Here is a 12,870-nt window from a genome sequence, read left to right as displayed (position 1 = left end):
AAGTTTTTCTGACAAGACTACGCATTGGTCACAGTTTTGTAAATCATCATTTACTTTTATCTGGAACTGATGCACCAGTGTGTAGTTTGTGTAACACTCAGATCACAAAAGCTACATTTTACTTTCTTGCCATTGTTACGATTCTCAATGACGGCACTATTTTAAACATGTTCTGTCCCAAGGTTTGTCCATTATGTTAGACAGTGTTATTGGTGATGGTGACACTGTTTACCTTGATAAAGGTTTGTTTTTTAATGGCCATTAATCTTTTTAATGTCATTTAAGTGTTTGATATTTATTCATTACACCTTTTTAATTGTGGTTCCCTTTTAAGAGTCTCTATCTCTCTAGCTCGATTTGAAATTGGAAAATGGTCATGACATTAAATAACTCAACACCTGGACTGGAAAAGCCAACTTCAGGTGACTAATGCTGCTGTTTGAACTACCAGTTAGTCATCCTGGCGAGTTATTATTACAATTTTGCTGCATGTGTTTTAACACTCTTATTACTTTACTTCTTGATAATGGCCATAATGACACAACCCAGAACCAGGACTGAAAAGGCCAACTTCAGGTGACTGGTGGTGGTTCTTGTACTTACCTGTTAGTCTTCCTGGCAGGTTATGATCATTACCATTATGCTACAGATAGTCATTTACAACTTTGTAGTTTGGATATCAACATTAGTTTTATGCCATTTATGATTTTAATTGCTGTTTTGTGTTTACCTTCATTTCCTTTTATGAATTTTACTACATTTCCTTTTTTTTTACCTTTTACTGGACATTTGGCAAATTACTTTTACAATTTTGCTGCATGTCTTTTAACACTTTTATTACTTTACTTTTTGATAATGGCTATTATGACACATAACCCAGAACCAGAACTGAAAAGGCCAACTTCAGGTGACTGACGGTGGTTTTTGTACTTACCTGTTAGTCTTCTTGGCAGGTTATGATCATTACCATTATGCTAGAGAAAGTCCTTTACAACTTCTCTTACTCTGCTTTCTCTCTTAACATTGTAGACTAGGTGTCAATATTGATTTTATGCTTTTTCTGTTTTTCAATGCTGTTTAGTTTTACTTTCATTTCCTTTTATGAATTTTACTACATTTACTTTATTTTTACCGGACGTTTGGTACAGATAGCCTAGCTGCTTTGTGCCATAAAACACTAAATCAACCAACCAACCAACAGTTTTGGTTTGAGTTGTATAAATTGGGCTTGTAAGGGCTTCTTTGTTCCCCATTTACTATCTAGGTGTTTTCTATGGTTATATTGTGCTTATTTGATGCAAATGTCAATCTCAAGCAGTCAATTCAGCCTTGCACCTATCATTATACTGTTACAGATATGTTGATGACACAATGACTGGATTCACATCTATGAGGTCTGATCAAAAAGTTCTAAGACTTCTACTGTTACAGGTGCCAATACAGAGGCAGTGAACTTCACTGAGGTGTGTACAAAGTACAAATAGTAATCTACCCCATGAGCAAGCCATTTCTCCATACCTTGTATCTGTGTTGCAAAAATCTTGTTCAAAGTCAGATGTATCTCTTGCCCCTGTCATATTATAAATGGACAGAAAAGAAGAGCAATGTGTTTGCATCAAGATTTGTGTGAAAAATGGTAAAGGAGGAACAGAAATCCTCAAAATTTTAAGAACTGCCTTTGGTGATGACTGCTTAAGTAACACTGTCGTTTATCAGTGGATAAAATCCTTCTAAGATGGCCAGGAATTGGTCAAAGATGACCCACACCCTGGGCAACTATCGACATTGTCCACTGATGAAATGGTTGCTAAGGTGAAAGACCAGGCCTTTTATAAGGAGGTCTTAATTTGCTTGAGGGAAAAAAGTCAGTAAAAAACTCTGAGATATGGGAGAATGCTCAGTGGTTTCTTCATCATAACAATGTATCTTCACACACTGCTCTGTCTGTTCAAGAATTTCTGGCAGGAAAAAACATCCCTGTCATATTGCACACCCACCCATATTCTCCCAATCTTGCCCCTTGTGATTTTTTTTGTTTATCAAAAGTCAAAAGTAAGTTTAAAGGAAAGGGATTTGATTACTTCCAAACATCCATAATAATGTGAAAGCAAAACTTAGTCACATAACAGTTGAAGACTTCTAGCATTGCTTCCGAAAATGTCAGGAATGTTGAAACAACTGTCTCAGCTAGGGAGAGGTTATTTTGAAGGAGATAGCATATAATACTGATGTATGTACATTATTCTTCAGAATAAAGGTGAAGTCTTAGAATTTTATCATACTTTGCACAGAACACATTTAGTTTTCAACCACCCCAGCATAAAGCTTACCTGTGAACATGAAAAAACTAACCAAAGAGCATTTCTCAATCTCAAAATCACAAGAGCCAATACTCAATTCAAAATAGAAAAACACACACACACACCTCCATTCCTACCTAAATAAACAATACTAAATATCAAGATACAGCAAACTACAATACCTTGCACTGCTGCATAAAATATACTCATGATATTAGCAACAAAATAACACATTTGGAAAAAAAACCTTGAATCAAAATATAACATTCCAATAAATATTTAATGTATTCAAAAGCCAGGTGCAAAAAAGCCTCTCAATGTGGATTCCTATATGTGATGAGAAAGTTCTGTTCTTTCAGTTTACCTCCTCTGAAAACTAAACATTCACCCACATTGTGTGTGGTAACCTGTGAAGCAGAGGAGAGGATCCAAGTGTTTCTGGGGTCCAATGCTCACACATCACTTTGGCCTTGAATTCCTGTAGGCTGGTGGCCTTGGGGTGCCCCCCAGGGTCAACTTGCTGGTCCACTTAGGCTAGGATCAACCAAGTACCAGTGTTGGACATTCTCAACAGGTGTTGTGGATATTGTGTGCTGCTGGTGTTTGGGTATAGTGCTCACAAAATTGACATTGTTGCAATCTCCTTGTTTGGCATTGTAGGGATCCATGTTGGGTGAGATCAGTGGACACCAAAATGTTTTCTTTATTGTGAAACCCCCAACTCAAAAATGAAGTAATAAAAAACAGACCATAGGTAAACAACCATTGTTGAAGATTCTGAACAGCAATTTATAACTTTAACATCTGTACCTCATTTTCTAATTATATCCTTTTATCAGACAAATCTTTTGAGCAAATGTCTCCCTGTTTTGCTTCTTGTTTTTTTATTCAAAAGGAACTAGAAGGGCTTGCTGGCTCTTAAGTCAGTTACATTACAGGGCATCTTAATGGAAACATCTACTCCAAAACACTGAACTTCTCTCGCATTCAAAGGTCATTGGGGATATCATTGAGTTTACTCCCCATGATACTTTGAATTAATCACAAGTAGTTCATGTTGAGAGGGATTTGAAGAACATCTCTGAGTCAGAGATCTTTGCTGGTTTCTCCTATTCAAGGAGTTTTTGCAGTGAGGCATATCTCCACTCACAAAGATGGAATTAGGATATTGACCAACGTTCTAATTTTGATGTTTACATCACCATGTCCACCTGCCACCATCAATGCAGGTTATCTAACTTGTAAGATATGACCAAACATTCTGAACCCTCTTGGATGTTTCCAATGTCAGCAGTTTGGTCACTCAAAGGAACCACAACATGATTTCTTGATGCATGCTCCTTGCAGTGGCAAGGATCATGATACTTACAAGTGTGAAAAGGATTGTCATTATGATAATTGTAGTGGCTCTCACCCTTCTTGCTTTCATTCTTGTACCAGGTGGGTGGAGGAAAAAGAGGTACAGCATTTGAAAATGGTTCACAACATTTCGTACTCCAAAACTTAAAAGTTACTGTCCACCACCTCATCTCAGAGGTATACTGCTGCACTCCATTCCATTGGTGAAGTTGGAGTGCAGACAGATCTTTCAGTGCCTGACAGTCATTTTCAAACCATGTGAGGAATGTTTTGCCCTCCTTTGTTAAAGAGTTGACAAGTTAACACCTATCTCTATCCCCACCATTCCTTCTCATGGTTCCCTAGTGCCACTTCCTTTGGTTACAGCTTTTGGTATTTCCTTGGGTCCATCTTTTTATTTGGTCCATGATGCACAAAGATTATTTGTTCATGCTGATTGGTTCTTACTATCCTGTGTGTGTTTCCTGTAAGGAAACATTTATGAAACCTACAGATACAGTCACCTTTCAGCAGTTTTTTTGTACAGAAATTAGAAGTTGTGTGATGGACGAGTTCATGGAAGGGTGACACTGCTGCTCGACCAGCATGTACCCACCCTGTCTTTGCCAATTCATATGCCTTTGGAGGCCATAACCATCCACATTTCCTGAGGTCATACCATCTTTGTTCTCTCTATCTGTCTCCTGTAGAGGCTTATGATTAATGAGGTCTTCATGCTCTCAATGAATAGTTGCTATCTCTGTTTTTAATCCTGGGAGACATTAGTGAGGTGGTACTATCTTTCTCTCATCAGTACTGGTTCTCATATTTATTTTCATACACCTAGTCAGTCTTTAACTGTTGTTCATCTTCACCTTTCACATATTTCTCTTGAGTGGTTGACATGGGGCAGTGACCATTTTCCTATTATTTTGAGGGAGACTGTGGTTTATGTCACTTAACCTGCATGCCTCAGTGGAAGCTGGACCAAGCCAACTGGTCTCCTGTCACTGCTCTCTCAGAACTTGATCATGCCATCACCTGTAAACCATTCAGTAGATGACTGCATGACAACAGTGACTAACTGTACTATCAAGGCAGATGCTCAATGTATTCCTAAAATTTCCATGGTAGCTTCACCAATATGGTGGAATCCTGCCTGCCATATGGCATGGAAGGCTCAAAAACAGGCTGGGATACTTTTTACAAGTATCCCACACTTTCAAACTGTATCGCTTTTCTGTGGGCCCGTGAATATGCTCGGCAAGTAGAACATCAAAGCCAAAAGGAATCTTGGATTAAGTTCACATCTTCTGCCACAAGATTTGGAAAGTCAGTGAGCAGTATACTTTTGCCCCCTTTCAATCCGAAGTGGCCAGTACATTGCCAATACTCTTGGTGAAAGCTTTTCTCATGCATCTAGTACTTATGCTTCATCCCCCACCTTTTTAGCCATCAATACTATAGCAGAATGGTTGCCTCTTTCCTTTCAAACTGATCGTCTCTACTACTTTAATCGCCATTTACCTTGATGAAACTCAAACTTACTCTTCATTCCTCTGGCAGTATGTTGTTCAGACCTGAAGATATTCAACATTAGATGCTGCACCATCTCTCTCTCCTACCTCTGTTGCTGTTCTAGTTGTTTTTAACCAGATCTGGCAAGAGAATATTTCTTCTGATTCTTGGTGCCAGGCCATTGCCCTCTCATTTTCTAAGCCTGGAAAGGATCCCAAGATTCCTTTAAACTACTGTCTAATTGCTTTGATAATCTGTCTCTGTAAACCATCAATAGATGACTGTATGGCAGCAGTAACTGACTGTATTGTCCAGACAGATGCTTTTCTATTCCTAGAACCTCAACACATTTTTCACGGTACCCTCATCTATGGTGGAATTCTGCCTGCCACATAACACGGAAGGCTCAGAAAAGGGCCTAGGATACCTTACTTTGGTATCCCATGCTTCCAAACTACATCACATTCCATTGGGTCCATGCACAGCTACAAACTGCCCTCAATTGTTTACTGAAGTGAATTACAGCAAACAGTTTTACCTTTTCTTGCTTTAAAACCATTTGTATGCACATCTGCTGTCAATTAGGTATTCATACCAAGCTCTGTCTCTGAGAAGTTGTGCTTCACATGGTCCTTGAGACAAAGTTCTAGGGGCTTATCTTTGATTGTAAGCAACTTTTATTCCACACATCAAGCAGCTACATGTCAAAAGCACAAGGGCACTGAACATCCTCTGTTTCCTCTCTTCCACATCTTGAGTGTGCATCAGTGTTCTGTACTAAAAATCTACTGCACTTTTATTCAGTCAATATTGGACTATGGTTCTCTACTATCTAGCTCTACCAGGACCTCAGTCTTGCAGGTGCTTTCCACAGCTATCTAGTCCAGAGTTTGTACACTGTCTTAACCTCATCTGCACCTTCACCATTTACAACTGTTTTTAATATATGCTTTGAAACTTTGTTCCTTACCAAAGCATCTCTCAGTGTTTTCCTTCCTCGGTGGGCCATAATTTTTCAAAACAGACGGTCTGCCATTGCTCCTTTTGGCCTACGTATCCAGGTGCAGTTGGATGAATTGGGTCTGTCCGTGGATAACACTGCTGTATCTACTGGTCAGTCCATCCCACCATGGCGTCTTACAGTCCCCAATTAAGTCGTCTGAGAAAAGTAGACACTCCAGATTGGAAATACTGTCTGGTTTGCTGTTCACTGAACATCTTTCGAACCATCCTTCCATTCCTATTTATACAGATGGTTTGAAATTAGGTGACTGTGTGAGCTCTGCCATGGTTTGTTATGGTTTGGTGGTTGCATGCAGAATCCCCTCTACACCTTCTGTGTTTTCTGCTGAACTGTATGCTATTTCTCTTGTCCTGGATCACATAGAAGCTAAGCAGTACTCAAACTGCACTATTTATAATGACTCTCTTAGTTCTCTGTTGGCCCTGGAATTGGTTCACACCCTGTTCTCATCAATATTCAAGACCAACTGGTCCATTTCTCTTTAACATCTATTTCTATTTAATTTTTCTGGATACTGGGCCACGTTGGTATTTGTGGGAATGAGCTTGCCAACACCACAGCTAAATGTATCTACTCTGGTCCAATTACTGCTGTGCTTGTCCCATACGTGGACTATGGTACTGTATTCAAGGCTCAGCTCCATGCCAACTCGCAGTTGACTTGGAGTGAGCAACGTGAAAACAAGCTTTTCCAAATAAAACCCTATATAGGACTTTGGCCATCTTGCTTCCATAAGGATCGGAAAAAGGAAGTTGTTCTAACTAGACTACACATTGGTCAGTTTTTTAAATCATCATTTACTTTTATCTGGAACTGATGCACCAGTGTGTAGTTTGTGTAACACTTAGATCACAATAAGCCACATTTTACTTTCTTGCTATTGTTACGATTCTCAATGACGGCACCATTTTAAACATGTTTTGTCTCAAGGTTTGTCCATAACGTTAGACAGTGTTATTGGTGATGGTGACACTATCCACCTTAGTAATGTTTTTAGTTTTTTGAAGGCCATTAATCTTTTTAATGTCATTTAAGTTTTTTAATTTATACATTAGAAATTTTTAATGGGATTCCCTTTTAAGAATCACAGTCCATCTAGTTCGATTTGAAATTAGAAAATGGCTGTACCATCAAATAACTCAAAACCAGGACTGGAAAGACCAACTTCAGGTGATTGACAGTGGTTTTTGCACTTACCTGTTAGTCTTCCTGGTGAGTTATGATAACTACAATTATGCTACAAAAAGTCCTTTACAACTTAATTACTGTAGTTGTTCTCTAAATGTTGTAGACTAGATGTAAACATTTGTTTTATGCTATTTATGTTTTTTTAAACTTTGTTTCGTTTTACCTTAATTTTCTTTTATGAATTTTACTAAATTTTCTTTTAACTTTTTACTGGATGTTTGATGCAGATAGCCTAGCTGCTTTGTGCCATAAACACTAAATTAACCAACAAACCTAAGAAGGTCAAAGTTGTTCTGTGCTTTATTTTATATAAAGATTTAATACCCATACCAACTGTCTTGAGAATACATTTTTTAATTCAAGTAGTTTTCTCATCATCGTGGATTAATCAGTTAATGAGTCTGTCAATCAAGAAGTAAATACCATGAATAGACCACCCCAGTCGTATTTGATGATGGAGATTTGTTGAACTTGTGGCTCTCAGATTCTGAATCAAGCATCGTAATCACCAAGCCAAGAACTTCTCAAATATGTAGAAATAAGGATGCAGTTTAAATGTGGGTAGTCAGTGATGATTAATTTATTTCAGTGCAAGGAAGGTTATTTGTGTTACAAGTGAGTTATCATGTTTGTCTCTGTTCAGTTGTTTAGATAGTCAGCAAGTTAATTCTGAAAGTAAGTTTATTTGTGAAGTTAAGCCTGCAAGTGAATAACTTAAGTGAAAATAAAGAATTGTATATAATAATATAGCAGTCACACTACATCTGTTATATCCAGTTGCCGTAAGGCCTTTTTAATACTAGGGTTCTTCAAGGCAGTTGAGATATCACAGATGTAGAAGTGATTGAGACTGTTATTTATATTAACAAGTTGCTTGACAATAACTATCTTAATTGAAATAATTTTATTTTTGCAGCTCTATAAAGCAACTGCCACAAAAATATTTCTCTAATGATGAGAGTCACACATCCAAGAAACTGCAGGAAGGAACTGTTTTTCTCAATAACAGTTTGTTTGAAAATAAAGAAGAACAGTTGAGTTTTTTAGCATAAGGGTGTTTATTAATTTTTGGTAATGTAATATTTAAGAGAAAGGTGAATCTACTTCCTGTTCACATGTTTTCTATATTTATAATATACCAAAAGCAGCAGTTATTTACCAGATTGCAATCAAATATTTTCTAACTAAACCTTATCAACAGTGAATAAGTGTAACAGTGTACTAACTATATAGCAAATTTTAGGTTGTAGCTGCAGCTATTAGTACAAGTGTGTATGCTGTTACCCCCTCCAAAGAAAGTTTTATTTTATTTTTCATTGTTTAGTTCTACAAATGCCTAATTTTTATTTTTTTATCATATGTATGTAAAAGATTCATGATAAATAATTAATATGTTGACACTATTCATGTGTTTTAAGATTAGGTCGAGGTTCCAAATATATAAAATTATATATGATTATATAAAGTATGATTAATAACAGTTTGACAAATCCAATCTACTAAAGAACATTCCAGAATTTTCAGTGTGTTGTATTTAAATAATGACCTTGATTAAACTTATCAATGTATCATATTTAGCAAATATAAGTATAATGAATTGTTGAACATAAGATTTTTACAAAAAGATTACCATATTAAAGAACACAAGAAAACACCTTTGTAAATTTTTTATACTGCAAATCAAATAAGCACAACTGACCATAGAAAACAAATACAAACACAAAATCAAAGAAGCTCTACTTATACAAGAACTCAGAAATTAAATCAATATAAAAGAGAACATTTACACCTATATTAATTAACCTAACATCTAACTGCAATGTCTACTATAATCTCATACTTGTTTACACTTCTGTCCTTAAGACGTGCCCAACAACAGTCAGTTACAAACTCTGTTAACCTGAAGATGACCTAAGAAGGTCAAAACGTTGTTCTGTACTTTATTTTAAATAGTTTTAGTATCCATACAGCCATCTTTAGAATACAATTTATTGAATTTATTTTGAAGATTTAAATATTTACGAGACTGAATCATAACTTCATTACTAAAACAGTGATTATTCATTTGTTGTATAGGTAAAAATCAAATAATGAAACTAGCATTTAAAAGAAGTTGTTTGTACATTTAAGTTTTTACTTAAAACAACAGTAGCTTATATCTTTAATTAGAATGCTTATATCTTGTCACAGCACTTACTGATGTTTTGTCAGAATACTTGTATGTGATGTGAAAACTCTTTCTGATACCATGTTAAGAATTTCTATATGCTGTGTCAGGGGACTTGCTGATATAATGTTTAAGAATACCTATGTGTTATGTCAAAACACCTGCTTATATTATGTCATGATATCTGTTGTACCATGTTTTCATGTTGTATATTAAAATACATTATATGTAGGCATATGCTTTGCATGTTGCTTAATCACTAGTGGTAGTTTTACAAACGGTTTTAATTGATAAAACAGTTTTATCATAAACTAATTTTATTGTTTTATTATTAACAGAGGCTTAGAAATATACATTTACCAGCTAAGATTAACATTTATGAATATTAAAATGTTAGACATCTGAAATAAATTATAGTAACCATGCCTGTTCATAATGTGCCAGACCTTTGTTTACACTAAAACTGAAATTTTGTTATGCTGTACTCTGCTTCTAATAATCAGCAAATATGAATATTAAAACCTTTTCCTAATATTAAATACAACTCTTCATGCTTGTTTTTATATAAAAACAATTTGTAGCTGTTTATTCATGCTTATTATTCAAAACTTGAGATATGAACAGTAAATTTCATAATGTTGCATTAAAATTGGAAATTTAATACTTTAATTTCAAATTTTATTTCTTGGAAAAATTTAGTTCACAAAGAAAAATGCTAAGAGATTAAGATAATAAAAATGTACAGTATGTAATAAATAAAACTGAAATTAGAGCAAACTTGTATTTTATAAAGGAAGGAGTTAAGCAATATACAATTTCAAAAGATGAACTATATTTTTACTTTAAAGTCTATTTTTACAAACAAAACTGATTCTATTGTACATAGAATTATTACTTATTCAAACAATTCATACAACACATCCATATTGAAAGTCGTTCATAAGAAAGTGCCTAATTGGATAAAAGCTTCACAAATGACTGCATTATCATGTAAAAGTATAAACAGTTCAAATTCATACGAAGTTTTGTAAGCTGTAACCAGATGCTGATATTTCTTTTGTGCTTTAAATGACAAAGATGTACAAAAGATTGACAAAGTTTATTTCATTTAGAAAATATAAATGGGAACCAACTTAGATAATTCAAAACTAGTATATGTTATCTTGTAATCAATCAAACAAAACTGAAACAAATCAAAATAAAATAATTCTGAAGAAAGATGTCAAAACTGAAGAGTTGTTTTATTTTAACTGACCAATGTGTTTTTTAAATGTATTAAAAGTTGTTCTCTTTACCAATAATTGAGATTCATTCTAATTCTCGCCATTATTATCTTCCACCCCTCTGTGTGGATTCCTGTACGTGGTGAGGGGACCTCCCAGGGAAGGTTCTGTTCTGTCTGGTTACTTTCTCTGGGATCTAAACATCAACCCATGTGTTTGCCGTGAGTGGCGACCCGTGAAGGGGAGGTGAGGATCCTGGTGATTGAGGGGTCCAACCCTAACACACCACTTTGGCCTTGAATTCCTGTAGACGGGTGGCCCCTCTTGGGTCAATCGGCTGGTCCACTTGGGCTAGAGTCAACCAAGTACCAGTGTTGGAAGTTCTCAATGGGTGTTGTGGACATTGTGCCTGATGCTAGTGTTTGGGTATAGTGCTCACGAAACCCTGGCGTTGCTGCATTGTCCTTGCATGATTCTGTAGTGCGTCCCCTTGTAGAGCTCCATGGTGGGTGGGGTCAATGGATATCGAAATTTTTCTTTTTTCCTATGGATCCTCCTTCAAAAAATTTAAATAAAATAGTGAAAAAACAGTCAATGGGTAAGCGACCACGTCTTGAAGACTGAACAGCAATCTTCAACATCTGTAACACACGTACCTCATTTTCTTATATTACATTCTCTATCGGAAAAACCTTTAGGGCAATTGTCCCCCCTTTTTTATTCAGAAGGGACTAGAGGGACTTGCTGGTTCTCCAAAGTCAGTAAAGAAGCTTCGATCTGGAGACATATTGGTTGAAACATCCACATCCCAACACAGTGAACTCCTATTGAATTCAAAGGCAATTGGGGATATACCTATTGAGGTTACACCCCATGCTACCTTGAATTCTTCACGAGGAGTTATTGTTGAAAGGGATTTGAAGAACGTTCCCGAGTCAGAGATTCTCGCTGGTCTCTCCACTCAAGGAATTTTTGCAGTGAGGTGCATCTCTACTCGCAAAGATGGAGTTACACTGCCAACAAATACCATCGTTTTGACATTTACTTCATCACGTGCACCTGCATCTCATTTACAGGGTACGGCCATACATACCAAACCCTCTTCAATGTTTCCAATATCAGAGATTCGGCCACTCAAAGACATCTTGTCGTGGTTCCCTGACATGTGCTCGTTGTGGAGGCAAGGACCACGATGCCTATGACTGTGACATGGACCCACATTGCGTCAACTGCAATGGTTCTCATCCCTCCTACTTTCGTTCTTGCCCGAAATGGTTGGAGGAAAAAGAGGTGCAGCTTTTGAAAACAATACATAACATTAGTTATCCTGAGGCTCTGAAGTTACTGCCCACCACACCATCTCGGACATATGCTGCTGCAGTGGGAGTGCAGACAGATCTCTCTGTGCCTTTTAAGAGAATTGTTTTCAAAACAAATGAAAAGCCTTTTGACCTCCACGGTTAAAAAGCTTGATGAATCGACTTTCACACCCATCTCTGTTCCTCCCATACATTCCAACAAACGTCAAGATCCACATCCTTCAGTTTCAGATACAGGCATTTCTTCTGATACATCTTTTTCTCCCACCACAAGAAGCAAAACAATCATTTGTTCACATCCTCAGTCACTGGAATCCCCTTCCAATAACAAAGACCTGCCCACTCGACAAAGGGCAGGATCCATGGAGGTTGATAGACCTCCTCCGACTAAGAACAGTAAGGAAAAAAGACGTGGTCGTAAACAGAAGGGTTCTCCAGCCACTTCATCTATCCGTCATTAAAAATGGCCACTTTGATACAATGGAACTGTCGAGGTTTACGTTCTAATCTGGATGCTTTCAAAACTGATTGCTTCCTACCATCCTGTTTGTCATTCCTTACAAGAAACATTTCTCAAACTTTCTGTTACAGTCACCATTCGGCAGTTTTCTCTGTACATAAGTGAGAGGCTGTGTGATGGAGGGGTGGCACTATTGGTTGATCAGCATGTGCCCACCCTGTCTTTGTCATTCAACACACCTTTGGATGCTGTAGCCATCCGTGTTTCCTTGGGTCATACCATCACTGTTTGTTCTCTCTACCTGTCCCCTGGAGAGACATATGCTCAATCAGA

General features: G+C 36.8%; 1 protein-coding gene across 5 annotated transcripts in view; it reads left to right on the top strand.

The window, feature by feature from the left end:
- Nucleotides 1–9,770, top strand: part of LOC143258520 (organic cation transporter protein-like) — an 84,398-nt gene extending 74,628 nt beyond the window's left edge. For 2 of the 5 annotated variants that reach the window (XM_076517616.1, XM_076517614.1), the window contains one exon: nucleotides 8,285–9,770. In XM_076517616.1, the coding sequence (XP_076373731.1) occupies nucleotides 8,285–8,420 (136 nt within the window). In that variant the 3' untranslated portion in view covers nucleotides 8,421–9,770. Of the gene's footprint in view, nucleotides 1–7,731; nucleotides 7,984–8,284 lie in introns of all 5 variants that reach the window. The other 3 variants (XR_013032335.1, XR_013032333.1, XR_013032334.1) reach the window with 3 other exon arrangements.
- Nucleotides 9,771–12,870: the final 3,100 nt, after the last annotated feature.

This window comes from Tachypleus tridentatus, chromosome 8 (genome assembly GCF_004210375.1).
Source record: "Tachypleus tridentatus isolate NWPU-2018 chromosome 8, ASM421037v1, whole genome shotgun sequence".
In the NCBI taxonomy this organism is placed as follows: domain Eukaryota; kingdom Metazoa; phylum Arthropoda; class Merostomata; order Xiphosura; family Limulidae; genus Tachypleus; species Tachypleus tridentatus.
This window is presented reverse-complemented; position numbering and strand designations above follow the sequence as displayed.